General features: G+C 44.0%; 1 protein-coding gene across 2 annotated transcripts in view; it reads left to right on the forward strand.

The window, feature by feature from the left end:
* The window catches only part of TTC7B (tetratricopeptide repeat domain 7B), a 416,190-nt gene that overhangs the window by 187,327 nt on the left and 201,241 nt on the right, over positions 1-27,622 (forward strand). For both annotated transcript variants that reach the window (XM_033951913.1, XM_033951914.1), the window contains exons 12-14: positions 2,799-2,916; positions 12,527-12,584; positions 24,193-24,265. In XM_033951913.1, coding sequence (XP_033807804.1) covers positions 2,799-2,916; positions 12,527-12,584; positions 24,193-24,265 — 249 coding nt within the window. The remainder of the gene's footprint in view (positions 1-2,798; positions 2,917-12,526; positions 12,585-24,192; positions 24,266-27,622) is intronic.

A 27,622-nucleotide genomic window follows, 5' to 3' on the forward strand; every position in this document is an offset into this window, starting at 1 on the left:
ACCTCAGTTCTTCGGAAGTTGCACTGGTTACCAGTAGCAAGGAGAGTCATCTCGATTGTTCGTCAAACGCTTTACCATCCAATATCTTTCGATTTTAAGCAATTGCTGATGTTGCACTGTCCCGGTAGAGCACTGCGCTCAGAAAATGCCACTTGAAATTTGACTAAAGTGCGATATGCTGAGACTAGAGCAGCTGCTTTTTGTGTGACAGTTGTTAAAATGTGGAACACATTGATGGGGCAATTATGCCTAAGTGCTGACAGATTGACCTGTAAAAGACTATTGAAAACACAGCTATTTGTATCTTCTTTCATGTAAGGCAGGGGTGTCAAGAGTCCCTCCTCGAGGGCCGCAATCCAGTCGGGTTTTCAGGATTTCCCCAGTGAGTATGCGTGAGATCTATTTGCATGCCCTGCTTTCATTGTATGCTAATAGATCTCACGCATATTCATTGGGGAAATCCTGAAAACCCGACCGGATTCAGCCCTCAAGGACCGGAGTTGCCCACCCCTGGTCTAAGTTAGCATCGGGCCATCAATCAACTGCTATATCACAGGGGTGTCAAAGTCCCTCCTCGAGGGCCGCAATCTAGTCGGGTTTTCAGGATTTTACCAATGAATATGCATGAGATCTATTTGCATGCCCTGCTTTCATTGTATGCTAATAGATCTCAGGCATATTCATTGGGGAAATCCTGAAAACCCGACCGGATTCTGGCCCTCAAGGACCGGAGTTGCCCATCCCTGGTCTAAGTTAGCATCGGGCCATCAATTAACTGCTATATCACAGGGGTGTCAAAGTCCCTCTGCGAGGGCCGCAATCCAGTCGGGTTTTCAGGATTTCCCCAATGAATATGCATGAGATCTATTTGCATGCCCTGCTTTCATTGTATGCTAATAGATCTCATGCATATTCATTGAGGAAATCCTGAAAACCCGACTGGATTGCGGCCCTCGCGGAGGGACTTTGACACCCCTGATGTAAGGAAAGATTTCTGTTTGTACGGGTAATAGATGGAAGTGGGCAAGAAATGTCATGAAGAGACTGCTTTTTGTAATGTTACGTATGTTTTATATGGAAACCATCTAGATCAGGGATCTCAAAGTCCTTCCTTGAGGGCCGCAATCCAGTCAGGTTTTCAGGATTTCCCCAATGAATATGCATTGAAAGCAATGCATGCATATAGATCTCATGCATATTCATTGGGGAAATCCTGAAAACCCAACTGGATTGCGGCCCTCAAGGAGGGACTTTGAGACCCCTGATCTAGATACACAGACTGTATATAAATTTTAAAAATAAATAAATAAATGCTGATTATCTAGAAAGTTTACCATCTATTTACTATATCCTCATTATATATTATCAAGGAGTTTCTTTAACATCAACGATCTGTTTGATGGGTATCTCCTTGAAACAGCCTAGTGAAACGTGGGTCCATGTCGGAGTCCCGTTTTAATACTGCAAGCACTTTAAAGCTAAGTTATATATTAAGTTATTTATGACTACTAAAAGCACTTTAAATGATAAAGAAATAGATTTGAGAATGAGGAGGCTAGTTACACTGAAATTCTGTACTTTCAACAGATTTATTCTGTACAGAAGTAGCCACTGAGGTCATATCCCATAACCAGAATATAAGAGTGTATGAAGAGAAATGAAAAGTGACATTTGAAAGGATTAACAATATAATTTTCAAGTAAATCATAATATATCAGAAGACTTTGGAAGATCGTTGATGTTAAAGAAACTCATTGATAATATATAATGAGGATATAGTAAATAGATGGTGAATTATTTAGTTCCTCATATAAATAGAGAAAGATATTTGCCAAATATTGGATGTGTGATTATCTAGAAAGAGCAGAAGTGTTCACCTCTCATAAATATACAGGTTATGTTTGATGGAAGCTATGGAACTTTTACTACTCATGTTTACCTCATTCTGCATCTGGTGCTATATTTATACTGGCCTAAAGTAATCAAATCTGGGAAAAGGGGACTTAAAAAGAGATAACAAAGAATGCTGGGGTCCCACCAGTAACCGACAAGTCAGGAAGTAGCCATGAGAAGAGCTCTTATTAGTATTAAGATTTGGCTCGTGCCTTTTCAGTTATCGCTCAAGACTAAACTAAACTAAAGCTTAACTTTGTATACCGAGTCATCATTCTGAGAAGGCTCGACTCGGTTTACAGCAATTAAATAAACAGGGAATGATTTACAAATGATAAATAGAAGATAATAGCTAAATTTCAAAAGAATTAGTTTTCAAAATGTTTGGCAAATAGAGTAGTTTTTAAAGATTTACGGAAAAATTGAAACGAACTGGAACTCCTTAAAAAAAAGGGGAGATTATTTCATAGTTGAAAGAGTGTAAAGACCAAAGATTGACTGATTATCTTGACTCCTTTAATTCCTTTTTTAGAAGGAAGAGAGAGTTTAGATTGTTGGATACCTCTAGCAAAGGAGAATCAGTAAACATTCCAAAATAAAGGAATAAGAGGATTAAAGATACCATGTAGAATTTTAAAAGAAATACAAGCGCATTTAAATTGAATTCTAAAATAAACCGGGAGCCAATGAAGACTCTGAAGCAAAGGGGTCACATGGTCAAATTTACGTTTTCCAAAGATCAGCTTCGCAGCAGTATTCTGAATCAATTGTAATCTATGAAGGTTCAGTCGGAAGGTGATTCTTATTCAAACAGTAGTTTTGTAAAGGTGGAATATATTCAAGAAGTCTTTTCCAAAGGCCATATGAATTGTCTCTCAGATTGTTTTTCCTTCAAATAATTTCAGATGGAAGAAGCAGAGAGGTTTGCCAAAATGGTAGTAGATGTGGGAGAGAAGACATCCGAGTTCAAAGCCAAAGGTTATTTGGCGCTGGGGCTGACGTACAGTTTACAAGCTACTGATGGTAAGAAATGTAAAAGTTGTTCTGCGTTGTAATTAGAAGTTTGTTTCACATATTGACGTGTATCTTGCTGTACATAGCGGACTAGAGACCCACAGAGGTGAATCAAGTTATCTTCTCAAAAACTGCTGTAGACCCAGATTCTCCCTTGACTTCCTGCCAGTCCTTCTCTATTACCACAGTGCCACAAAGGGTGGTAGGAGGAATCTTTATTCGTGTTAGCACCATTTTCACCTATAGTTCCTTTAACGGAAGAATGACAGGAAAATTAAAATAAACAAATATTGATATATTGGATTTATAGCCCCTGGGAGATATTCAAACTTGGTACTGGCAGTCCCCAAATTAAGAACGAGTTCCATTTTCAGGCTGTTCAGACCGTCCTTAAGTTGAATTTGTATGTAACTCAGATTTTGCTTCTCTTCACAAAGCCGTGGGCAGCGTTTCCTACACGCCTCTTGCAGCTGACTTCAATGCCTTCCCTCCTTGAATATAATGGAAAAATTTCTTTTTCTCTTCCAAAGCCTTATCCTACTATTCTTCCCACCTTCGCCACCTCTTTGAGACTCTTCTCTCATCCCTCTCCATCCGTCCCACTGTTCCCTCTCCACCACCACATCCAACATTTCTCCCTCTCATCTCTCTCTTCCCCATGCATCTGCACTAAATTCCTCTCCCACCACCATTTCCAGTAATTCTCTCTCCCTCTTCCTATGCCCAACAATTTTCCTCTTTCTTCATTTCCTCATGTGCACCATCTCTCTTTCTCTCCCACTCAGACTCCCATGCCCAACAGTTCTCCCTTTCTGTTCCCTCCCCCACCTCAGCATCTTTCCCTTACTCTCTCCATTCTTCCATCCTATGCCCAAGTTCATGCTCCCCAACTCCCTCCATTCTGTTTCTCAAAGTCATGCCCCCTTCCTCCTTCCTTCCATCCATCCTGTCTGAAGTTTGTGCTCCCTCCCTTCTTTTTGTGTCCCAATGCGCCTCCTCTCTCCCATGTCCCAAAGTGTCCCTCTCCTCCTTCCCTTCCTCCATTCTATGTCCCAAGTTTATGCTCCCTCCTTCCTTCCATTCCGAAGTTTGTGCTCCCTTCCTTCCTTCTGTGTCCCAACGCGCCTCTTTTTTCTCATATCCCAAAGTGCCCTCTCCCTTCCTCCTTCCCTCCCTCCATTCTGTGTTCCAAGTTCATGCCTCCTCCCATTTGTGTTTACCGTCTTCTGGCTGGCTCCCTCCTCTTCTTCCTTCCAGCCGCAGTAATTTCTCTTCACACCGATGTCAGAGGGAAGGTTTCTGGGTCAGCCATGAGTTGCATGTAGAAACCACTGCCTGCGGTTTTGTAAAAAGAAACGATTGCATCTGGAAGAAGGGAGCTGTCCAGATAAACACCCACGGGAGGGAGGCATGAACTTGGGACACAGAATGGAGGAAGAGAGAGTGGCGCATTGGAACAATGAAGGGAGAAGCAGGATCCCCGTTTGTAAGTACGAGTCTAACATAAGTTGGTTGGTTGTAATCCGGGGACTGCTTGTATAATGCTTCATGAATTTATGTTGTCTTTTTCTCTGTTTTTTTTTTTTGTCTGTGATCTCTGCTCTGTTTTCTCACCTCCCTCCTCCAATCATTCCTGAAAGACTTGTCCTTGCTGGCCTAAGTGCTCGAGCAATGCCACCTCTAATAGCGCCATATGTTGGCAGACAGAGGCCATTGCATTGGCAACAGCCCCCTTCCTTCCTTACTCGGGCAGAATGCGTTCCTTCTGCAGCAGATCCAGTTTCGGCTGGCCCAGCCAAATGGCAGATCCATTATGTTGCAGCACCATGGCCTGATCCACTAGCTCTTCCATTTCTTCTTTTATACTCATTCTATTTTAAAGGTTGCTACATTTTATTTTAATTCTTTTTATTGCTAATTATTTAATAACATATTTCAAATAAAATCATATAAATGAACTACATAGTCCACATCAACGGGAAGAGGCACAATAAATTATTTGACAATTGTTAATACATAACCTAGGACTAGTGGACTATTGCAACATCCTCTACTTACCATGCCCCTTAAACTTTATAAGGCAGCTACAGACCATCCAAAATACAGCCCTTAGATTGATCTATTCTCTTGGAAAATTTGACCATATCACCAATGCCTTCCTAGACTCACACTGGCTACCAATACGAGCCCGAATTCAATTCAAATTCTACTGTTTATTATTCAAGGCAATAAATGGAATTGCGCCCACCTACCTGAACAATCGCCTAAACCGAAACTTCACACCCAGACTAAGGAGAACACAGATCCCTTTCTCCTTCCCACCACTCAAGGGCACTCAAGGGCACTCAACGGGCCCACCGGGCTCAACGGGCCCACCACTCAACGGGCTCAACGGCACTCAACGGCACTCAACGGCTCAAGGGCACTCAACGGCACTCAAGGGCACTCAACGCAAGATGATGTATGATGGCCTCCTAGCAACACAGGCGGCGAAGCTAGACCCCTCTATCTCTACTCTGCTGACAACCACATGTGACTTTAAATCTTTTCGAAAAGAAATCAAAACTCTGTTATTCAAAGAAACTATCTTGTCCGCTTATCCCCCCCTCCATAAAATCCCCCTCCCTGTATACTCCACCATATAACCAACCCTAATCTTCTCCCTCCCTACAAGTTTCCTCAAATGTCCCCCTTTCCTTAAATTTACCCTCTTAGCCTCCACCTCCTTAATTCACCCTCTTAGCCTCCACTATGTATCTAATCCTATCTCTTATTCTAGCATCTCTTTGTATCTTTCCTTAAAATCTGTAACTTCCTGGAAATGTCCAGCCATCTTCAATTGTAATCCGCTTAGAACTGCAAGGTACAGGCGGAATAGAAGTCTCTAATGTAATGTAATGTAATAACCAAAAATATGGACCCTAACCAGGGCAGGATTAATTATTTCAGGGCCCCTAGGCACACAAGTACACTGGGCCCCCTAGCCCTGCCCAAGCCCCGCCCAAGCCCCGCCCCCTGCCGCCTCCTCATTCATTTACCTGTTTTCTTACTTACTTCTTTATTCTAAAATTCTCAACAAACAATAAAGGTTACCATACCAGTGCCAGTGTAGTTTTAGTTCTAAGCAAGCCTCCTCCGTCTCCTGCCCCGCATGGCAGCCACCGCCCCCTTCTCGCTGCAGCCATTCAGTGGTATTACTATTTATCATTTTTAATTAGTAACACAGGGTGAGAGAGGGGAGATGCCGATGTCACAAGTGTTTCCAAATACACAGGGAGAATGTAGCAATTGAGAGTCAGAAAGTAGCTGAGATGCAATAGAGAGAACTGACTCAAACTAATTAAGCCTCCAAGAGAAGAACTCATAAAACTGTAACTTTGCTCAGAGGCTTGTAACTCTGAAGAGAGGGAGGTGACCCTCTCTTGGAACAAGAGTTATTATTTCAAATCATAGCAAGGTATTTTAGTAAAAATGAGTCCAACTCTTGAGGGTGACAAGGCTTGAAAAAATATTCAATGCTTAAATAGAGTGTTTTGCAAGATTTTTTAAAAATCCAAAAATAATGATGATTGCATTCAGGAAAATTGTACTTAACTTAAATGCAGAACATACAACTTCCAGGGTCCCGACGTGGCCCCGTTTCGGCGACTGCTTCAGGAGACCCCGCCAACCGAAAGTAGATAGTTTTTGCAAATGTCACACTGGGTATTAGTGCTTCAACTGTAAGCTGAAATGCAACAACAAAAGAAAAGCAAAATGTAACATGCACAAGAAACAGGCACCGGGACTCAAAAGGTTACTGTAGCTGTGCAAATGTTAAAATGTTAAAAGCTAGCAAATAGACAGGAGACACAATGTAACTTCATACCGGTTCAAAAACTGAAAAGTTCCCTGCAACGGGGAACGCCGACACCCACTCTGACTTATAAAACAGAGGGGGGAGGGGAACACCCGTGCGTGAACGTGATGACGTCATCCATTCATAATGCAGAAAACGGAACATTGATTGAAGGCAAATACTGCAGAAAGCCAAAAATAGAACCAAAAATAGAAAACTACCAAAACAAAATCAGAGAAAAGCTGCCCATTCAATTTCATTGTTAAGGCCATCAGGGTGAAGGGAATGCAAATCAAAAATCCACTTTTGTTCTCTCCTCCATAATAGTCGGGCGATGTCACCACCTCTGGGGCTGAGTATGCAATCCAGCACTGTGAATGTTAAATCATTCAAAGAATGGTTAGCTTGCTGCCAATGCTGGACCAGAGGGGCTTCCTGAACCCCAGTCCGAATGCGGCTCATGTGCTCCCCAATACGAAGTTTCAGCTTGCGGGTAGTACATCCTACATAGATAAGATGACATGGGCATGAAATGGCGTATACTACACATACAGAATTACAGTTCGTGTCATGTCGCGTGTACTTCAATTGGGGTGCAAGTGACATCTGTTGAATGGTGACACTGTGTTGACATACCTTACAACAGCCGCATGGGGAATGGTGCCCCTGTAGAGTTTGTGGAGGACGATGACTTACAAACTGGGAGTGAGTAAGTCTCTGTTTGAGATTTGAAGGTTTAGAAAAGGCAAACCTGGGGACATCAGAAAAAGCTTCATGGTATTGCATAATGGGCCAATGATGTTTAATAATTTTCTTAATTTGGAAAGCATGGATGGAATATGGTATGACACATACAAGAGACCGAGATTCAGGTTTAGCCTGTGATTGCAGCAACAGAGACCGATTGGCATATAAGCCTCTCTTATATGCCCTCTTAAGGACTGATGACGGGTAACCTTTAGATAAAAATCTATGCCTTACTTCTTCTGCCTTATGTACATATTCTTCTACCGTGGAACATAATCTCCTGAGACGCAGGAATTGACCTGTAGGTATATTATTCCTCAGATGTTTGGGATGAAAACTCTCATATTGGAGTAAGTTGTTTCTGTCTGTGGGCTTCCGGTAGATAGACGTCTGAAAACATCCACGATGTAAAATGATATTAATATCCAAAAAGGACACCTGATGTCGATCCTTGGTCATAGTGAACTGAAGATTAGAATCACAACCATTAAGCCATTCAAAAAAAGCCATCAACCCAGACTCTGTGCCAATCCATACTGCAAACACATCATCAATATATCTTTTCCAGAAAAGAAAAAATGGCCAATACTCAGATGAATATAAAAACTTTTGCTCAAATTGAGAAACATACAGGCAGGCTATAGACGGGGCCATTTTGGACCCCATGGCCGTGCCTTTAATCTGTTTATAAAAGTTCTGGTCAAATTGAAAATAATTCATGCTGAGTGCCACATGTGCTACATCTAGTAGGAACTGAATTCGTGTGTCAGATAGCTCAAGAGATTGCAATTCTTCTCTAATGACTTCAATAGCTTCTTGCTGTGGAATGTTGGTGTACAAGGCAGTGATATCAAAGGTGAGTAGAATCGCATCCTTGGGTACATCCTGAAAAGATGACAAAAACTGGATGATACTGGTGGAGTCCAAAACATAAGAAGGGGCTAATGGGACTCTATCTTTTAGAAAAAAATCAACAAAAGCAGACAAAGGTTCAAGAAGAGATCCAATCCCGGATACAATTGGCCTACCCGGAGGGTTAGACAACGATTTATGCACTTTAGGAACAAAATAAATAACTGGTATCCGAGGAAATGGACAGTTCAAAAATTTAAATTCCTTCTCTGTAATGACGCCCTTCTCTAAAGATTGTACCAAAAGATGGGAAATGATATCCAATATAGACTGTGTGGGGTCAAATAGAAGAAGCTCATAATATGTGGGATCACTGAGCTGACGATGAGCTTCCCTAACATAATCACAAGTGTCTTGAATGACTATGCCCCCTCCCTTGTCAGCAGAATGAATCACAATACTCGTGTCATTAGCTAAAGATGTCACTGCTAAATGTAGCACATGTGGCACTCAGCATGAATTATTTTCAATTTGACCAGAACTTTTATAAACAGATTAAAGGCACGGCCATGGGGTCCAAAATGGCCCCGTCTATAGCCTGCCTGTATGTTTCTCAATTTGAGCAAAAGTTTTTATATTCATCTGAGTATTGGCCATTTTTTCTTTTCTGGAAAAGATATATTGATGATGTGTTTGCAGTATGGATTGGCACAGAGTCTGGGTTGATGGCTTTTTTTGAATGGCTTAATGGTTGTGATTCTAATCTTCAGTTCACTATGACCAAGGATCGACATCAGGTGTCCTTTTTGGATATTAATATCATTTTACATCGTGGATGTTTTCAGACGTCTATCTACCGGAAGCCCACAGACAGAAACAACTTACTCCAATATGAGAGTTTTCATCCCAAACATCTGAGGAATAATATACCTACAGGTCAATTCCTGCGTCTCAGGAGATTATGTTCCACGGTAGAAGAATATGTACATAAGGCAGAAGAAGTAAGGCATAGATTTTTATCTAAAGGTTACCCGTCATCAGTCCTTAAGAGGGCATATAAGAGAGGCTTATATGCCAATCGGTCTCTGTTGCTGCAATCACAGGCTAAACCTGAATCTCGGTCTCTTGTATGTGTCATACCATATTCCATCCATGCTTTCCAAATTAAGAAAATTATTAAACATCATTGGCCCATTATGCAATACCATGAAGCTTTTTCTGATGTCCCCAGGTTTGCCTTTTCTAAACCTTCAAATCTCAAACAGAGACTTACTCACTCCCAGTTTGTAAGTCATCGTCCTCCACAAACTCTACAGGGGCACCATTCCCCATGCGGCTGTTGTAAGGTATGTCAACACAGTGTCACCATTCAACAGATGTCACTTGCACCCCAATTGAAGTACACGCGACATGACACGAACTGTAATTCTGTATGTGTAGTATACGCCATTTCATGCCCATGTCATCTTATCTATGTAGGATGTACTACCCGCAAGCTGAAACTTCGTATTGGGGAGCACATGAGCCGCATTCGGACTGGGGTTCAGGAAGCCCCTCTGGTCCAGCATTGGCAGCAAGCTAACCATTCTTTGAATGATTTAACATTCACAGTGCTGGATTGCATACTCAGCCCCAGAGGTGGTGACATCGCCCGACTATTATGGAGGAGAGAACAAAAGTGGATTTTTGATTTGCATTCCCTTCACCCTGATGGCCTTAACAATGAAATTGAATGGGCAGCTTTTCTCTGATTTTGTTTTGGTAGTTTTCTATTTTTGGTTCTATTTTTGGCTTTCTGCAGTATTTGCCTTCAATCAATGTTCCGTTTTCTGCATTATGAATGGATGACGTCATCACGTTCACGCACGGGTGTTCCCCTCCCCCCTCTGTTTTATAAGTCAGAGTGGGTGTCGGCGTTCCCCGTTGCAGGGAACTTTTCAGTTTTTGAACCGGTATGAAGTTACATTGTGTCTCCTGTCTATTTACTAGCTTTTAACATTTTAACATTTGCACAGCTACAGTAACCTTTTGAGTCCCGGTGCCTGTTTCTTGTGCATGTTACATTTTGCTTTTCTTTTGTTGTTGCATTTCAGCTTACAGTTGAAGCACTAATACCCAGTGTGACATTTGCAAAAACTATCTACTTTCGGTTGGCGGGGTCTCCTGAAGCAGTCGCCGAAACGGGGCCACGTCGGGACCCTGGAAGTTGTATGTTCTGCATTTAAGTTAAGTACAATTTTCCTGAATGCAATCATCATTATTTTTGGATTTTTAAAAAATCTTGCAAAACACTCTATTTAAGCATTGAATATTTTTTCAAGCCTTGTCACCCTCAAGAGTTGGACTCATTTTTACTAAAATACCTTGCTATGATTTGAAATAATAACTCTTGTTCCAAGAGAGGGTCACCTCCCTCTCTTCAGAGTTACAAGCCTCTGAGCAAAGTTACAGTTTTATGAGTTCTTCTCTTGGAGGCTTAATTAGTTTGAGTCAGTTCTCTCTATTGGATGTCACAAGTGTGTCATTTTTTTCCCCAAGGGAAAAAGCAAAACCCCAGCACAGTGGCGTACCTAGCATATGTGACACCCGGAGCCCATCATTTTTTGACACCCCCCCCATTTGTATAAAAAACATGATTTTTAGTAACAATCCACACGTCACACAAGAGTGTACCTAGAAAAACTGCAGTGAGCAGTACAACATCAATACACCCATTGTAAAACTAAACGAGCCAGACTAGTACAGATCAATCCTGCACAGTCAATCCTAACAGAAAACCATGTCTTTCGAACACACAGAACACAGAAAACACCTTCGCCTAGTATGGAATATGTAATCACAAACTAATCCATCTCTCTTTTACAAAACTGTAGTGTGGTTTTTAGCCACGGTGGTAACAGCTCAGATGCTCATAGAATTCTGAGTGTTGGAGCTGTTACCGCCATGACCGGCGCTAAAAAATGCTCTACAGTTTTATAAAAGGAGGGATAAAATAGAAATACGTAGACAAAGGTTAAATTGAACCACCAAGAAGCTGGACTCTGCATACAATGCAACACCATAGAAACAGCGATGCATGTCTCTTAAAGCAAAAAATAAAAACTAAATAGAAAATTTGTTTCTACCTTTGTCTTTTCTGGTGTCTGCTTTCCTCATCTTCTTGCCACTCTTTTCCTTTCATCCACTGTCCTGAAGAGTCCCCATATCTGAAAATTTCCTATCTGCTTAAAGCCTGGATAGTACAGTCTTCCCTGAATGTCTAGATAGTATGGAAACTGGAAATGGTTGTAAAGATTGAAGAAGAAGACTGAAGTATGAGAAAGAATGAGGCCTCATCTTTTCAAACACTTCTAATAAACAGATGAATCGAGAAATATCACATGCAGGTTGTGTTCCCCTGAGTAGAGTTAACCTTGCACTGGACATACAGGACATCCAGTAAGAACAGAGAAATGCACCATCCATCTTGCTAACCAACCAGTTAGCCAGCCAATGCTTGAATTTCTAACCTGTCCAGAGATTTCCGACTGGCTTCTAGGCATTATGTGGGCCAAATTCTATGAGCAGCGCTGAAAGCTAAGCGCATAACTTAATTGCATGAATCGGCTTTGATTGCTATGGTAATTGAATGCACCATTTAAACGCATTTTAAAAAATGAGGTGCCGGAATCATGCCTACAGCATGGTACCTAGCAGTGCCTAAGGTCAAGTAGGCATGTTTAGGGGCAGAGATGACCTTAGGCGTCACTAGGCACCACTATGTGCGATTTACTCCAAAACATAGGCGCCAGAAACCCTGGCCTACATTACTGGCGCCAAAGTTTTTTCTTAGGCCCCCAGTAGCGGCTCCTAAGTATGATTGACACATGGCTGGCGCCATTTACAGAATCTAGGCCTCTGTTTCTCTTTCTTTTGGTGTGGACGCTGAGACTGGGCAGAATAGTTTACTGTTACCGTTCCTGGATGGTTTGTACTGTTTGCACTGCTTCTGTATACTCCTGTATTACGACTTATGTTTTCTTGCTGTGATTTTGGCTGCATTATCAATCAATAAAAATCATTTAAAAAAACAGAAATAACTTTGCTTTTCCAAATACATCATTTGTGACTAAATTGTTTTAAGGCAGACACTTGGACTCTTGGGTATGACTGACTATCGGGGTTCTTTGGGTTTACTTTTAGCTTCCTTACGGGGAAATCAGGAAGATCTGCAGAGGAAGGCACTTCTTGCATTTCAGAGGTAAGTGTAACTCGTTTCCTTCAGATGCATATAATAAAATCTGGGACCAAAGGTGCAAAGAATATATATATATATTTTTTAAATTTATTTATAATCACATTTTCATTAATATATCAAGTATACACTTGTACAGAAAGATAAAATTAAAAATATATATTTAAAAATTAATAATTTATTAGAAAATCATGTTGGAATATCATATGATACAATATTATTTGGAACAGCAATGAGAACACAGAGTCCGATTTCAGCTAACAATAATAAACTTTTATTAATTTTAACAGGGGTCGCCATACAGCAAATTACTCAGAACTGGAAAGATTACACTAAACTAAATTACACTTTTTAGTGGAATTCAATTTGTCATATATATAAAATGGAAAAAGCAATGGCATTACAACAAGGTTATATAAAAAAATTTAATAAAATATGGGGACCATTGACAAATTATTCTATTGATCAGATATCATAACACATGTATAAAACATATAGAGGGGGAAGGGAGGGAAAACTATTGTAATATTAATATGATATAAAATTCTGATAAAGGGTTTCTTTAATTTACACTGTAAGAACATTTATTAATAATTTCAAGTGTTTTTTCATAATTGAATGTAATACATGTATTTCACTTGATGTAAGAATTTAAAAAGAATAAAAAATATTAAAAAAATATATATCTATATAATAAAACCGTAGGCGGCGCATGCGCAGTCTAATCCGCGTGCTTCCGTGATCCGTATGTCCGTGGCCGGCAAGAGTGCACATGCAAACTTACAACAGCTCGCACTCACGGTCTGGCTGGCTCTTTAAAGTTTTTTTCGGTGCCGGCTCATCTGCTCCGCCTTCCTCTTCCTGCCAGTCTCAGCCGGACTCAATCCTCCCCCCCCTGGCAGCCCTGAACCTGTCCCTCCGTTCCCCGCCCGACGGGCCGGTGAGTGCTGCGCCAGGGGCAATGCAGGTGGAGACTATCGGCGGCGGAGCCGGGGGGAAGGGGGGGTGGGAGGCACGCGAAGCTGCAAGTCGCCGACTCCACCCCCCCCCTCTCTCGAACCGCACAAGGACTGCCGTTGACTAAATTTGCCCCACCGTTCCTTCCCTTCCTCCATCAGGTACAGTTCAGCTACGCCTATGTTAAAAGCAGCTGCTTTGAAATTGGCACGGCGCCTCATGGTCCTGCCGCCGCTCACGAATTCCCCCCCTCCCCCCCTCATCCTCCTGCAACAGCCGCTACCGCTCCTGTTCAAAGCGGCCTGCTGAGGTTCGCGGCCGCTGTAACGAACCTCGCAGACCGCTCTCCACATGGTAGCACGTTCCCTCTGACGCAATCGCGTCAGAGGGAACATGCTACCGAGTTGGAGAGCGGCCTGCGAGGTTCGTTACAGCGGCCGCGAACCTCAGCAGGCCGCTTTGAACAGGAGCGGTTGCGGGAGGGGGGGGGGGAGTTTTAACAGGAGGAGTCGCCGAAAAAAACCTTCAGCCGCAGCAGGCCAGCACACGGGAAGGGAAGGGGGAGGGGCCGAACGGAGCAGGGCAGCTCAAGGTAAGAAGGGAATGGGGGGTGGGGGAAAATGTTTCTACTACTCAGCAGGGACCTGGAGGGGAAGGGAAAACCGCTGCTGCTTCTGCAAAGGAAAGTGGTGGTAGGGGAGAGAAGGGAATGGGGGGTGGGTGGGGGAAAATGCTGCTACTACTTCTCAGAGATCTGGAGGGGAAGGGAAATATCACAGCTGCTTCTGCAAAATAAAGTGGGGGGGAGAGAAGGGAATGGGGGGTGGGGGAAAATGCTGCTACTGCTTCAGCAAGGACCTGGAGGGAAAGAGAAATACCGCTGCTGCTTCTGCAAAGGAAAGTGGGGGGGGGAGGGAAGGGAATGGGGGGTGGGTGGGGGGAAATGCTGCTACTACTTCACAGGGATCTGGAGGGGAAGGGAAATAGCACTGCTGCTTCTGCAAAGGAAAGTGGGGGGGAGGGAAGGGAATGGGGGGTGGGTGGGGGGAAATGCTGCTACTACTTCACAGGGATCTGGAGGGAAAGAGAAATACCGCTGCTGCTTCTGCAAAGGAAAGTGGGGGGGGGGGAGAGAAGGGAATGGGCGGTGGGTGGGGGGAAATGCTGCTACTACTTCACAGGGATCTGGAGGGGAAGGGAAATAGCACTGCTGCTTCTGCAAAGGAAAGTGGGGGGGGGGGGAGGAGACACAGAAAGAAATACAGACAGACAAAGGAGGCTAGGGAGAGAGACAGACAGAAATAAAGACAGACAGGGGACCAGAGAGACACAGAAATAAAGACAGACAGGCAAAGGGTGCCAGGGAGAGAGAGAAAAAAATTGCAGGAGGGAGAAAGACAGAAAGAAAGGAAGAAAGAAACAGGAGCAGGGAGAGAGACATAAAGAAAGAAAGACAGACAGCCATATATTCTAGCACCCGTTAATGTAACGGGCTTAAACACTAGTATATATATATATTACTAATAGTAATGATCTAGCAAAATATTAGGAATTTGATAATTTAACTTTAAACTCAAGTCCTCAATATAGGAATCAAGACATAGAATCAGCGAGCAAATTAATAACTCAAATAGATAAACATAAGAAATCCGAAAAATCCATTAGTGAGGAAGTATCAAACTTCAATAAGCGTTCATGTTGTCCCAGCTTTCAGTCGAGCCGCAGATAAGAAGGTTGTCAGTTGGCTAGGGTCAAAAAAGACATATTTTTCCATTTGATATTGTATCACACATTTACATGGGTGACGAAGGAAAAAAGTCGCCCCAAGAGCAATAACACCCGATTTCATAATGAGAAATTTATGTCTACGTTTCAAAGAATATTTTAACTGAATTGTGCCTTTAGGAGATTTGGTTGTAGGGACTTCATTTACAAAATAAGAGATAGCAAACAGATAAGCTAGTGAATGAATTGTGGTGAAACCAGACATGGAGCATTTGGGAGGAATTGCTTAACCGAATATGAGAAGGCGTTCTTGTTTCTCAGCTTTTCTGTTTCCCAAAATTCAGGACAAAATTAGCTGCTGTTATCTACCTGCTACCTGCATAAGACCTGTTTAATGCAAAGTAAACCATTGGTTTACATATTAAACCTATATGAAACTGAACCAGCCCACAGTATCCAAAAGAGAAGGGATGTATGCATCTGTATACAGGAACAGGGGGGCTCTCAAACATGTCTGACAAGTTGGATTTTCAAGATATCTCCATTGAATATGTACAAAATATATGTACAGTCAAACCTCGGTTTACGAGTGCACCGGTTTGGGAGTGTTTTGTAAGACGAGCAAAACATTCGCAAAATCAGCACCTCAGAAACCAAGCTTGACTCGATTTACAAGTGCTCCCCCCCCCCCCGCGATCTGGCATCCCCCCCGCGATCCGGCTTTCCCCCCCCTGCTCGCTTCGCCCCCCCCGCCGCGATTTGGCATCCCCCACCCACCCAAACACATTGGCTTACCCCCATATGGTACCAGCTCCAACGCACAGGACATGCCGGTGCCCGAAGATCTGCCGTCTTCCTTTTGCTGGGCCTTGAGCATCTGCGCAGATGCTCAAGGCCCAGCAAAAGGAAGACGGCAGATCTTTGGGCACCGGCACCAACATGTCCTGTACATTGGTGCTGGTGCCGGTGCCATATGAGGGTAAGCCAATGTGTTTGGGTGGGTGGGTAGGTGCGTGGGGGATGCCAAATCGCGGCGGGGGGGGGGGGGATGCGAACGGGGTGAATGCTGGATCGAGGAGGGGTAATGTGGAGCAGTGCCAGTGTCCTTGGGGGGGGGGGTTAAGGAGGAGCAGTGCCGCTGGCCTCGGGGTGGGGGTGGGTCGGAACGCATCAAGCGATTTTCTCTTACTTCCTGTGGGGAAACTCGCTTTGATATACGAGTAACTTGGTTTACGAGCATGCTTCTGGAACGAATTATGCTCGTAAACCAAGGTTCCACTATACTTGCAGTAGAAGAAGTGTTTGCAAATTGATTTTCTGCATATTCGTTGTGGATATCCTGAAAGCCCAACTGGTTGGAGCTCCAGGCCAGATTTGAGGAACACGGGGTAATGCAATAGGTCACTTAGGTGACTTAAGAGACCAAGAAGGCAAATGTTTTAAAATCTATTTCATAAAGATACATAGGTGCCTGTTGTCTTTATAAAATCACCCCCACAAGACCAGCCTAAACTTCGGTTACTCAGGAGCAGCTGTAAATGTATGCGGCTCAAGTACATACAAAGGTGTATTTTTTATAGCCTAAGCTTACATGCATACTTTGTGATAGAGAATGACACGGGGACAAATTTTCCCCGGTCCCCGCAGGAATTCATTTTCCTGTTCCATTCCCGCGAGTTCTTATCCTGTCCCTGCCCCATTCCTGCAAGCTCTGTCCTCATCTGCACAAGCCTCAAACACTTGAAAATCCTAAGTAGCAACATTCTAGAGCTCAGATTGTGATGTCATAATGCCTCATTCCACCAATGCCTAAGCTCTGTCCTCATCTGCACAAGCCTCAAACACTTGAAAATCCTAAGTAGCAACATTCTAGAGCTCAGATTGTGATGTCATAATGCCTCATTCCACCAATGCCTAAGCTCTGTCCTCATCTGCACAAGCCTCAAATACTTGAAAATCCTAAGTAGCAACATTCTAGAGCTCAGATTGTGATGTCATAATGCCTCATTCCACCAATGCCTAAGCTCCGTCCTCATCTGCATAAGCCTCAAACACTTGAAAATCCTAAGTAGCAACATTCTAGAGCTCAGATTGTGATGTCATAATGCCTCATTCCACCAATGCCTAAGCTCCGTCCTCATCTGCACAAGCCTCAAACACTTGAAAATCCTAAGTAGCAACATTCTAGAGCTCAGATTGTGATGTCATAATGCCTCATTCCACCAATGCCTAAGCTCCGTCCTCATCTGCACAAGCCTCAAACACTTGAAAATCCTAAGTAGCAACATTCTAGAGCTCAGATTGTGATGTCATAATGCCTCATTCCACCAATGCCTAAGCTCCGTCCTCATCTGCACAAGCCTCAAACACTTGAAAATCCTAAGTAGCAACATTCTAGAGCTCAGATTGTGATGTCATAATGCCTCATTCCACCAATGCCTAAGCTCCGTCCTCATCTGCACAAGCCTCAAACACTTGAAAATCCTAAGTAGCAACATTCTAGAGCTCAGATTGTGATGTCATAATGCCTCATTCCACCAATGCCTAAGCTCCGTCCTCATCTGCACAAGCCTCAAACACTTGAAAATCCTAAGTAGCAACATTCTAGAGCTCAGATTGTGATGTCATAATGCCTCATTCCACCAATGCCTAAGCTCCGTCCTCATCTGCATAAGCCTCAAACACTTGAAAATCCTAAGTAGCAACATTCTAGAGCTCAGATTGTGATGTCATAATGCCTCATTCCACCAATGCCTAAGCTCCGTCCTCATCTGCATAAGCCTCAAACACTTGAAAATCCTAAGTAGCAACATTCTAGAGCTCAGATTGTGATGTCATAATGCCTCATTCCACCAATGCCTAAGCTCCGTCCTCATCTGCACAAGCCTCAAACACTTGAAAATCCTAAGTAGCAACATTCTAGAGCTCAGATTGTGATGTCATAATGCCTCATTCCACCAATGCCTAAGCTCCGTCCTCATGTGCACAAGCCTCAAACACTTGAAAATCCTAAGTAGCAACATTCTAGAGCTCAGATTGTGATGTCATAATGCCTCATTCCACCAATGCCTAAGCTCCGTCCTCATGTGCACAAGCCTCAAACACTTGAAAATCCTAAGTAGCAACATTCTAGAGCTCAGATTGTGATGTCATAATGCCTCATTCCACCAATGCCTAAGCTCCGTCCTCATCTGCACAAGCCTCAAACACTTGAAAATCCTAAGTAGCAACATTCTAGAGCTCAGATTGTGATGTCATAATGCCTCATTCCACCAATGCCTAAGCTCCGTCCTCATCTGCACAAGCCTCAAACACTTGAAAATCCTAAGTAGCAACATTCTAGAGCTCAGATTGTGATGTCATAATGCCTCATTCCACCAATGCCTAAGCTCCGTCCTCATCTGCACAAGCCTCAAACACTTGAAAATCCTAAGTAGCAACATTCTAGAGCTCAGATTGTGATGTCATAATGCCTCATTCCACCAATGCCTAAGCTCCGTCCTCATCTGCATAAGCCTCAAACACTTGAAAATCCTAAGTAGCAACATTCTAGAGCTCAGATTGTGATGTCATAATGCCTCATTCCACCAATGCCTAAGCTCCGTCCTCATCTGCATAAGCCTCAAACACTTGAAAATCCTAAGTAGCAACATTCTAGAGCTCAGATTGTGATGTCATAATGCCTCATTCCACCAATGCCTAAGCTCCGTCCTCATCTGCACAAGCCTCAAACACTTGAAAATCCTAAGTAGCAACATTCTAGAGCTCAGATTGTGATGTCATAATGCCTCATTCCACCAATGCCTAAGCTCCGTCCTCATGTGCACAAGCCTCAAACACTTGAAAATCCTAAGTAGCAACATTCTAGAGCTCAGATTGTGATGTCATAATGCCTTATTCCACCAATGCCTAAGCTCCGTTGTCATCTGCACAAACCTCAAACGCTTTAAAATCATAAGTGTTCAAGGTTTGTGCAGATCAGAGCAGATCTTGCAGGGATTGAGCAGGCACAGAGATAGAAGGGGGATGGAGATAGATCTCACGAGGACAGGGACAAATTTGTCCCTTTGTCATTCTCTAATCCAAGGATCAGCTGAGGTGTTTGTCACTTCCCTAAGGAAGAAATTAGGTAGACTTAAGTGGGTTTACAGCCCTTATCTGTTATGTTCTGTTTCTGTGTTCCTAAATCACAATGCAGTACTCCCCCGAAATTCGCGAGGGGTTCCGTTCCAGGAACTCCCGTGAATTTTGAAAAACCGCGGTTTAGGAGCTGATCGAAGGCAGGAGAGAGCAGCTGGGGCGCCAGCAGTTGCTGAAAATCATTCTCAGTATTTTCCATCCGCCTCTTCCTGCTACTAAAGTCAGGCTACGCCAGATAGCGTATCAAAGCAGCTCCTGATTGGTGTAGCTTGACTTTAGCACCAGGAAGAGGCGATCAGAAAATACCGCAAATTACTGAGTCTGCGATTCGTGATTCGCAAACCGTGAATTCAAGGGGGTTTACTGTATAGTCATAACCAGTCTCATAAGAATAAAATAAAAAATATGCTGACATGTAAAATACAAACCAAGGGTTTGAACCAAAAAAAAAAAGAGGGAAAAGCCTTTGATAAACTACATGCAAGACAAACTTATGATTATAATGGCTGCTTCCCCCCCCCCCCAAAAATAATCTTGGCTTTCTTCTAGAACAGGTTGACAGCTCTTAAATGGAACAGACTGTTTTATGTGTCGCTTTTAGATACCAAAATGTACCGTATTTTCGCGGATATAACGCGCACCCGTGTAAAACGCGCACACGGGTATAGCGCGCGGGGAACACAAATCTATGTAAAAAAAATTTAATATAGCGCGCACACGCGTATACCGCGCATGCTAAAACCTCTCCCGCCTACTCCGAACCGACATCCTCCCCCCCCCCCCCGCTAGCTTACCCGCGTTTTACAACTTTTTTTTTTCAATCCGATCCGGCATCCCCCTACGAACCGGCATCCTCCCCCCCCCCCCGCTCACGTCACACACCCCTCCCCCGCGATCCTACATCCCCCCCCCCCAGCACCGCAAAACATGTCTTACCCGATTGGGTACCGGCACCAGCACCAATGCACAGGATGTGCCAGTGCCAGTGCCAGTGCCCGAAGATCCTCCCTCGTTGGTTTGGGCTGAGCTGAGCTGGGCGGTGCGGTGCAGGAGAGATCCTCCTTCTTCCTGCGCCGGGCTGGACTAGGCTTTGAGCATTTGCGCATGCTCAAAGCCTTCTGGTCTCGCTCTCTCGAAATCTCGGAGAGAGCGAGACCAGAAGGCTTTGAGCATGCGCAAATGCTCAAAGCCTAGTCCAGCCCGGCGCAGGAAGAAGGAGGATCTCTCCTGCACCGCACCACCCAGCTCAGCCCAGCCCAAACCAACCCAAACCAACGAGGGAGGATCTTCGGGCACTGGCACTGGCACATCCTGTGCATTGGTGCTGGTGCCGGTGCCCAATCGGGTAAGGCATGTTTTGCGGTGCTGGGGGGGGATGTAGGATCGCGGGGGAGGGGTGAGCGGGGGGGGGGAGGATACCGGTTCGTAGGAGGGATGCCGATCGGATTGAAAAAAAAAAGTTATATACCGCGCTCACGCATATAACGCGCGAGGGGTATGCGCGGTACGTAAAAACGCGTATAACGTGCGCGTTATATCCGCGAAAATACGGTATACTTTAAGTATATGTGACATCAAAATGATACTTTAAGTCTTTCAAGTGAGATTCTATGTCTTTAATGTTGCTTAATTCTTGCATCTCCAAAGCTGTTACTTAAAGCATGAGAGAGAGGTTTGCAAAACAACAAACTCCTTCAGACTGGTGTTCTTTTAATAACACCTGTTCTTTAAAATTAACATTTTAAACAACATATTAGCTCACTTGATTAAGTCAGAAATTCCATGCCATCTTTTTTCCTATTCCTGGTGATAAGTGACTGCACTATTGTAGCTAGACAGCCAATTTTGGGCAGGCTTGAGCCCAAAGTGGTCAGGCCCACCCTGGAGGAGTGCGATTACGCAAGCTTGCCATCGAGCCCGGCCTGCCTCCCACCTCTGGAACTGGGGCTTTGGGAGGTGACAACGCACTGACAAAGACTGACCCTGGCACTACCACATGTGCTGTGAGAGAGACTGGGCCTGAGCCAAGATTAGATGGGCAAAGCTCGCCCTTAGCTATGCCCCTGAGTGGCTATGCCAGTGTTTCCTGCATCCTGCTATAACTCTGAGAAACATACAAGGGAGAATATTTATCATAGTCCCTGTGAATCTGTGTCTCCTAATATGATACAGTATAATATTGATTTACAGTAACCCCTCCGAATCCGTGTGTTTTGGGGTTGGTTTTTTTTGTTGTTTTTACAAAACTCTGCATTGGACCTTCCCCAGACCTTACCTGGTGGTCTAGTGGCAACACGGGGCAGGATCGATCGTCCTATGCTTCTGTTCTATGCAGAGCCATCATCAAAATGTGAGATTTCTGCTGTAGTACAAGGTGCAGTAAATGTATGTTCACACAGATGATCACAGTGCCGCAATTATCCTGGACTCGTAGCTAGAGAACTTTATAATTCCCTGAGGTTTGACTACTGCTATCTTATTGGAAGAATAATGCCAGAGTGTGAATGAATCTTATTTATTAGAGGAATAAACAAATGTCCCAGAAAAATATGCAAACAATTGGTATAAACCGTATTTTTTGCTCCATAAGACACACCTGACCATAAGACGCACCCTAGATTTAGAGGAGGAAAATAAGAAAGAAAACATTCTGAACCAAATTCTCACTTCCAGGCTCTGCACCCAACCCCACACTCCTTGCCAAGCTTTGCAACCTGTCCTCCATCCCTGCCAGGCTCTGTACTCTATCCACCCTCTGGTGGTCTAGTGGTAGGCCAGGACAGGGCACAGGGCAAACAGGCCTAGTGGATGGCAGGCAGGTAGAGACAGGGCATGCAGGCAGGCCTCCCCCCTCCCAGGCATCCCCCCCAGGCAAACAAGCAGGCCTCCCCCCTCCCAGCAGGCAGGCAAGCCTCCCCTTCCCCCCCCTTCCAGGCATTCCCCCCAGGCAGGCAAGCCTCCCCCTTCCAGGCAGCCCCTCTAAGCAAGCAAGCAGGCCTCTCCCCTCCCAGGCAGACAGACAGGCCTCCCCCCTCCAGACAGGCAGGCAGGCCCAGCCTCTTCCTGCTCTCTTCCGATTTTTAATTCAGCAGGGCAGGCCACGGCTCCCCCCTCCCGGTTACCTTTTTTTTTTTCATTCCATTTCATTCCTCTCGCTAGACGCGGCTGCCTGCCTGGTCCCGCAAGCAGTGACGGCTGATGCGGCTCAAGTCCTCTTCTTTTTCCTTGCAGCAGAGCGGCACACAGGGCTGACTGCCTCCATTTACCACTACCCTCTTGTCTTCTCCTACTTAACCAGTTTCTAACTCAGTCACTTTTTGTCCAGATCGAGAGCATCAATTTAATTCACAGTCACTAATGTGGAACTATGTCAAAAACTTACTGAAATCTAAGTTAGTGCCCTCTCCCCCCCCAAGTCTGACAAGACATTCCTCTAGTAAAACTAGATATGGAAGGCATGGTGTCAAGAAGGAGAAGGGGAAGCTGAAGTTGAGTTGGATATAAGAATTTATGAGAACAATTGTATAACAGGGTGCCATGGTTTAAGAGAGCAAGTAAACGCTATTTACTAAAGACATATAGGCACCTATGCTTTTTTAAAAAAAAATAAAATTCTAGCATAAACGGCAAAAATCGTCTGCCTTGCAGACCTGGAAATTTACTTCTGCTGTTAAGCAGATGTACCGTATTTTCACTCATATACCGCGCACCCGTGTAAAACGTGCACACGGGTATAGCGCGCGGGAAACTAATTTATGTAAATAAATTTTTATATACCGCGCATGCCGCCCCGACTCTCCTTTCGCCCGCCCCGACTCTCCTCTGGTCACCCCGACTCTCCTTTCGCCCGCCCCGACTCTCCTCTCCCCCTTGAAGTCCTGTCCCCACCCTGAAAGCCTGATGCCCCCCCCCGACGTCCGATTCACCCCCCCCGCAGGACCGCTCACACCCCCACCCCGAAGGACCGCTCGCACGCACTCCCACCCGCACCCCCACCCTGAAGGACCGCTCGCACCCCCACAGCCTCCCGACCCCCCTCCCATCATGTAGAAGCTCCTACCGTTGTCCTGCTGCTTCCTCTTGGCGGTCCCGGCCCTTCTGTGAGCCCTGCGTCTGCGCTGCTTCCTCTTCCGGCGGTCCCGCCCTTTCTCTGACATCAGAGAAAGGGCGGGACCGCCAAAAGAGGAAGCAGCGCAGATGCAGGGCTCACAGAAGGGCCGGGACCGCCAAGAGGAAGCAGCAGGACAACGGTAGGAGCTTCTACATGATGGGGGGGTCGGGAGGCTATGGGGGTGCGAGCAGTCCTTCGGGGTGGGGGTGCAGGTGCGGGTGGGAGTGCGTGCGAGCGGTCCTTCGGGGTGCGTGTGCGTGCGAGCGGTCCTTCGGGGTGGGGGTGCGAGCGGTCCTGCGGGGGGGGTGAATCGGACGTCGGGGGGGGGGAACTATGTTAAAAAAAAGTTGTAAAATGCACTCACGCCTATAACGCGCAAGGTTATGCACGGTTTGTAAAAATCGTGTATAACACGCGCGTTATATGCGTGGAAATACGGTAAACGTCCATGCCTAAATTTATCAAGTAAGTACATACATTAGTGTGTTTTATAATCTACACCTATACTTAAAAACTCTACCCATGCTCCACGCAGACTCTTTCGCTGTTGGCTACGTATGTGCAAAAATGACTTAAACAGTTGTCCTCTATGTGGTCATCTGCTGAGAATGGACAGACTGGATGGACCACTTTGTTGTCGTGTTTCATACTTTATTGTGTTTTTGATTTCATTTTTTTCAGGGCCCATAGTCTGTCGCCTACGGACCATCTGGCAGCCTTTTACCTGGCGCTACAGCTTGCTATCTCCCGGCAGGTCAGTTGTGCATGCAGATCTAAAACGATGGAAATGTTCAAAGCACAATGGTAAAAAAATGTCTGTATCCATGGAAATCCCTTTAGAATAAGCCTTTGGAAATACCTGGCATATATAAGAATGTGAGTCATCTAAGAACATTAGTCAATAAAATCATGGGCGCTTTTCAGCTTTTAAGAAACATTTCGTAGCTGGAATTCAGTTTCTGTTTTTGTTCTCCGTTGTGCTGACTGCCTTGCACACCTGGGGCAGATTTACAAGAGCGATGCTTGACTATAGAACACAGAGATTCAGATGAAAGCAGACAGGGCTCATAAGCGTGGGCTGTGTTTGCTTAAGCGACAATTCAACTGAAAGGCACTGAAAACATTGGGGGTGGAGGAGTGATGAAGGGATGGGAGGTTATAGTCCTATAACACATACTTGTCTTGCTCCATTAAGAGGAATTTTTGTACAGAATTTTTAAGGTAGTACCCTCATTTATCAGTGATTTATTAGTTTTCAGCCTGTTTATTATAGAAAAGTGCTATAGTTTGTATTTTTTTCATGTGTATCATCTTCTCCACTCAAAGTAGTAGAATTACAACCTATGGGCTTGCTTATATCAGTTTAATTTAATTTAAAATGAGCATGTAAAATCTGCTTCACCCAAATAGCTCGAGGCAGATAACGGCAGAGTAGAACATTCAAATTACAGTCAATCCATAAATTAATGCATTTTACAGAAAATCCCATATCCATGATCTCAATAAAAATATTTGCAAAAGAGCCAGGTTTTTAAATAACTTCTAAATGTTTAATAGCTAGTGACAGTTCTCAATTCAGTTGCCAAAGTAATTTAAGACTCAAGGTCCCTGCCCACCATAGTCTGATATCATGTGCTGTCAAAACGACATCTTTTTACATTTAGGTCTATAAGCCATAAGTCCTAGGAAGAAGATAAACATCTTGAGGAATTACATAACGAAAAGATATAAGCGCAAGAAGATATATGACAACCTACTAGCGACGCAAGCAGCGAAACTTGACCACCACATCTCCAATTTGCCGACATCAACGATCGACTTCAAATCATTTCGAAAAGAAATCAAAACCCTGCTATTCAAAAAATATATCTAGCTACCAAAACACTTCCCCTTATTCTTCCCCCCTCCTCGTAAATTCCCCCTCAAAGCCTCCACCGCTCTTGTAATTTTCCCTTCAAAAACTCAATTATGTAAACAGCGCCCTAAAGTGTAATTTTCCTGGAAATGTTCAGTTACCTTCTTTTGTAATCCGCCTAGAACTGCAAGGTACTGGCGGAATAGAAGCCACTAATGTAATGTAATGTAATATAATCAGCACTGAGACCATATACGTTTAAAAAAAAATAAGGTCAGGGTTCTCAAAAACCCGTGTTAAAAAGCAACGGTCTGCTAATGCAGCCGTTTTGATAGCGAATCGAAAAAAGCGAGACATTCTTTAAAAAATCACACATGCAGATGAGGTCGGCAGACAGCAGCGAAGATTCACTAAATTTGCATGATAGCGATAGGCACATGCGCAGAAAAAAACACGTCAAGAAAAACCCCCAAAAGCACAACAGTGGCTGTCAACCAACAAACCACCCTCCTGCAGCAGGAGGGATACCCACACTCCTGCTGCCCTGAAATCCCGGCCACACGCCCCCCCCCCCTGCAGGGGAAGAGATGCGCACACTCTCCCGCTAACATGAAATTCCAGTCACGCGCCACCCCCCACCCCTCCTGCAGCGGAAGAGATGCTCACTCTCCCCCTTGCTGGCAAGTGACCCGCCCCTGCCAAGGAATGCTTTTGACGCCCCCATCTCCGACGCTCCTTCCTTTATTTATGATTTAATTATTTAATTTTCATGAGCATTTTAAGTTCATTTTGTTTTTTTATTTAAAAATTTCAATCTAACATCACTTAGCTCTAGCTTCTAGTGATGTCATCAGATCTTCACCTCTCCCGACATGCATGTTTCACATACGGAAACTTTCTTCAGGGTCGAGGGATACTGTAACAAGAAAACCCATCTAACTTAATTCTTCGACAAACATAAACTGAGCATACCCCTTTCCACAGCTTCTAACCAACCACTCCCGACGTATCTCAAATTCAAAAACCGTCTAGAAACAGCAAATACAAAGACTTAAAAACTTACAAACTTACCAAAACATAGGAGCTGCTTCACGACATGCATGTCGGGAGAGGTGAAGTTCTGATGACATCACTAGAAGCTAGAGCTAAGTGATGTTAGATTGAAATTTTTAAATAAAAAAACAAAATGAACTTAAAATGCTCATGAAAATTAAATAATTAAATCATAAATAAAGTTGGACTGACGAAGACTAATTTAGCCTGGGGTCTATACCCTTTAGGTCATCTGAAGGTCCATACAAAAGATACGTAAGCACTCTTTGAATTTTTAAAGAAAAGTAATTCAGACAAGCATTGTATGGTTTGATGACATCTTACAAAACTGTGGCAACTGAAATTTGTTGATAGTATCTGACTTTTGAGAAGACACTGTTTTATTACCCAGTATTTTTAATCTCGTTAGCAGTCATTTATTATTTCTTCTAACCCCTGATGTAGGAAGTTCGTTACAGTGCTGGTTATATCATGGTGTTGTAGCTACTCTTTTGTAAACCGCATTGAACTTTAAGGTAACTGCGGATTAGAAATAAGTTCTTACGTTACGTTATTTAAAATAGTGCCCGGTGACCCCTCCCCTTGTAATAGTCTCATAGTAGGACCACTGTCTCTTGACTTGGATGTTCTGCTCTTAGTTGTAGTGTAATGAAGTTTGATCAATAATGATCAAACTTCCCGAGAGAGGTGGTGGAGAGTAAAACTGTGACTGAGTTCAAAGAAGCGTGGGATGAACACAGAAGATTTAGAATCAGAAAATAATATTAAAGATTGAACTAGGCCAGTTACTGGGCAGACTTGCACGGTCTGTGTCTGTGTATGGCCGTTTGGTGGAGGATGGGCAGGGGAGGGCTTCAATGGCTGGGAGGGTGTAGATGGGCTGGAGTAAGTCTTAACAGAGATTTCGGCAGTTGGAACCCAAGCACAGTACCGGGTAAAGCTTTGGATTCTCGCCCAGAAATAGCTAAGAAGAAAAAAAAAAAAAAAAAAAAAATTTTAAATTGAATCAGGTTGGGCAGACTGGATGGACCATTCGGGTCTTTATCTGCCGTCATCTACTATGTTACTATGTTACTATGATTGGTTTTAAATTGGTCTGATTACATAACCCACTGCTTTTGGTTTTCAGGCAAAATGGAAAAGGGACAGTTTCCCTAAATCAGGGGTGCCCACACTTTTTGGGCTTGCGAGCCCAAGTCAAAA

Source organism: Geotrypetes seraphini, chromosome 7, assembly GCF_902459505.1.
Source record: "Geotrypetes seraphini chromosome 7, aGeoSer1.1, whole genome shotgun sequence".
Taxonomy (NCBI): domain Eukaryota; kingdom Metazoa; phylum Chordata; class Amphibia; order Gymnophiona; family Dermophiidae; genus Geotrypetes; species Geotrypetes seraphini.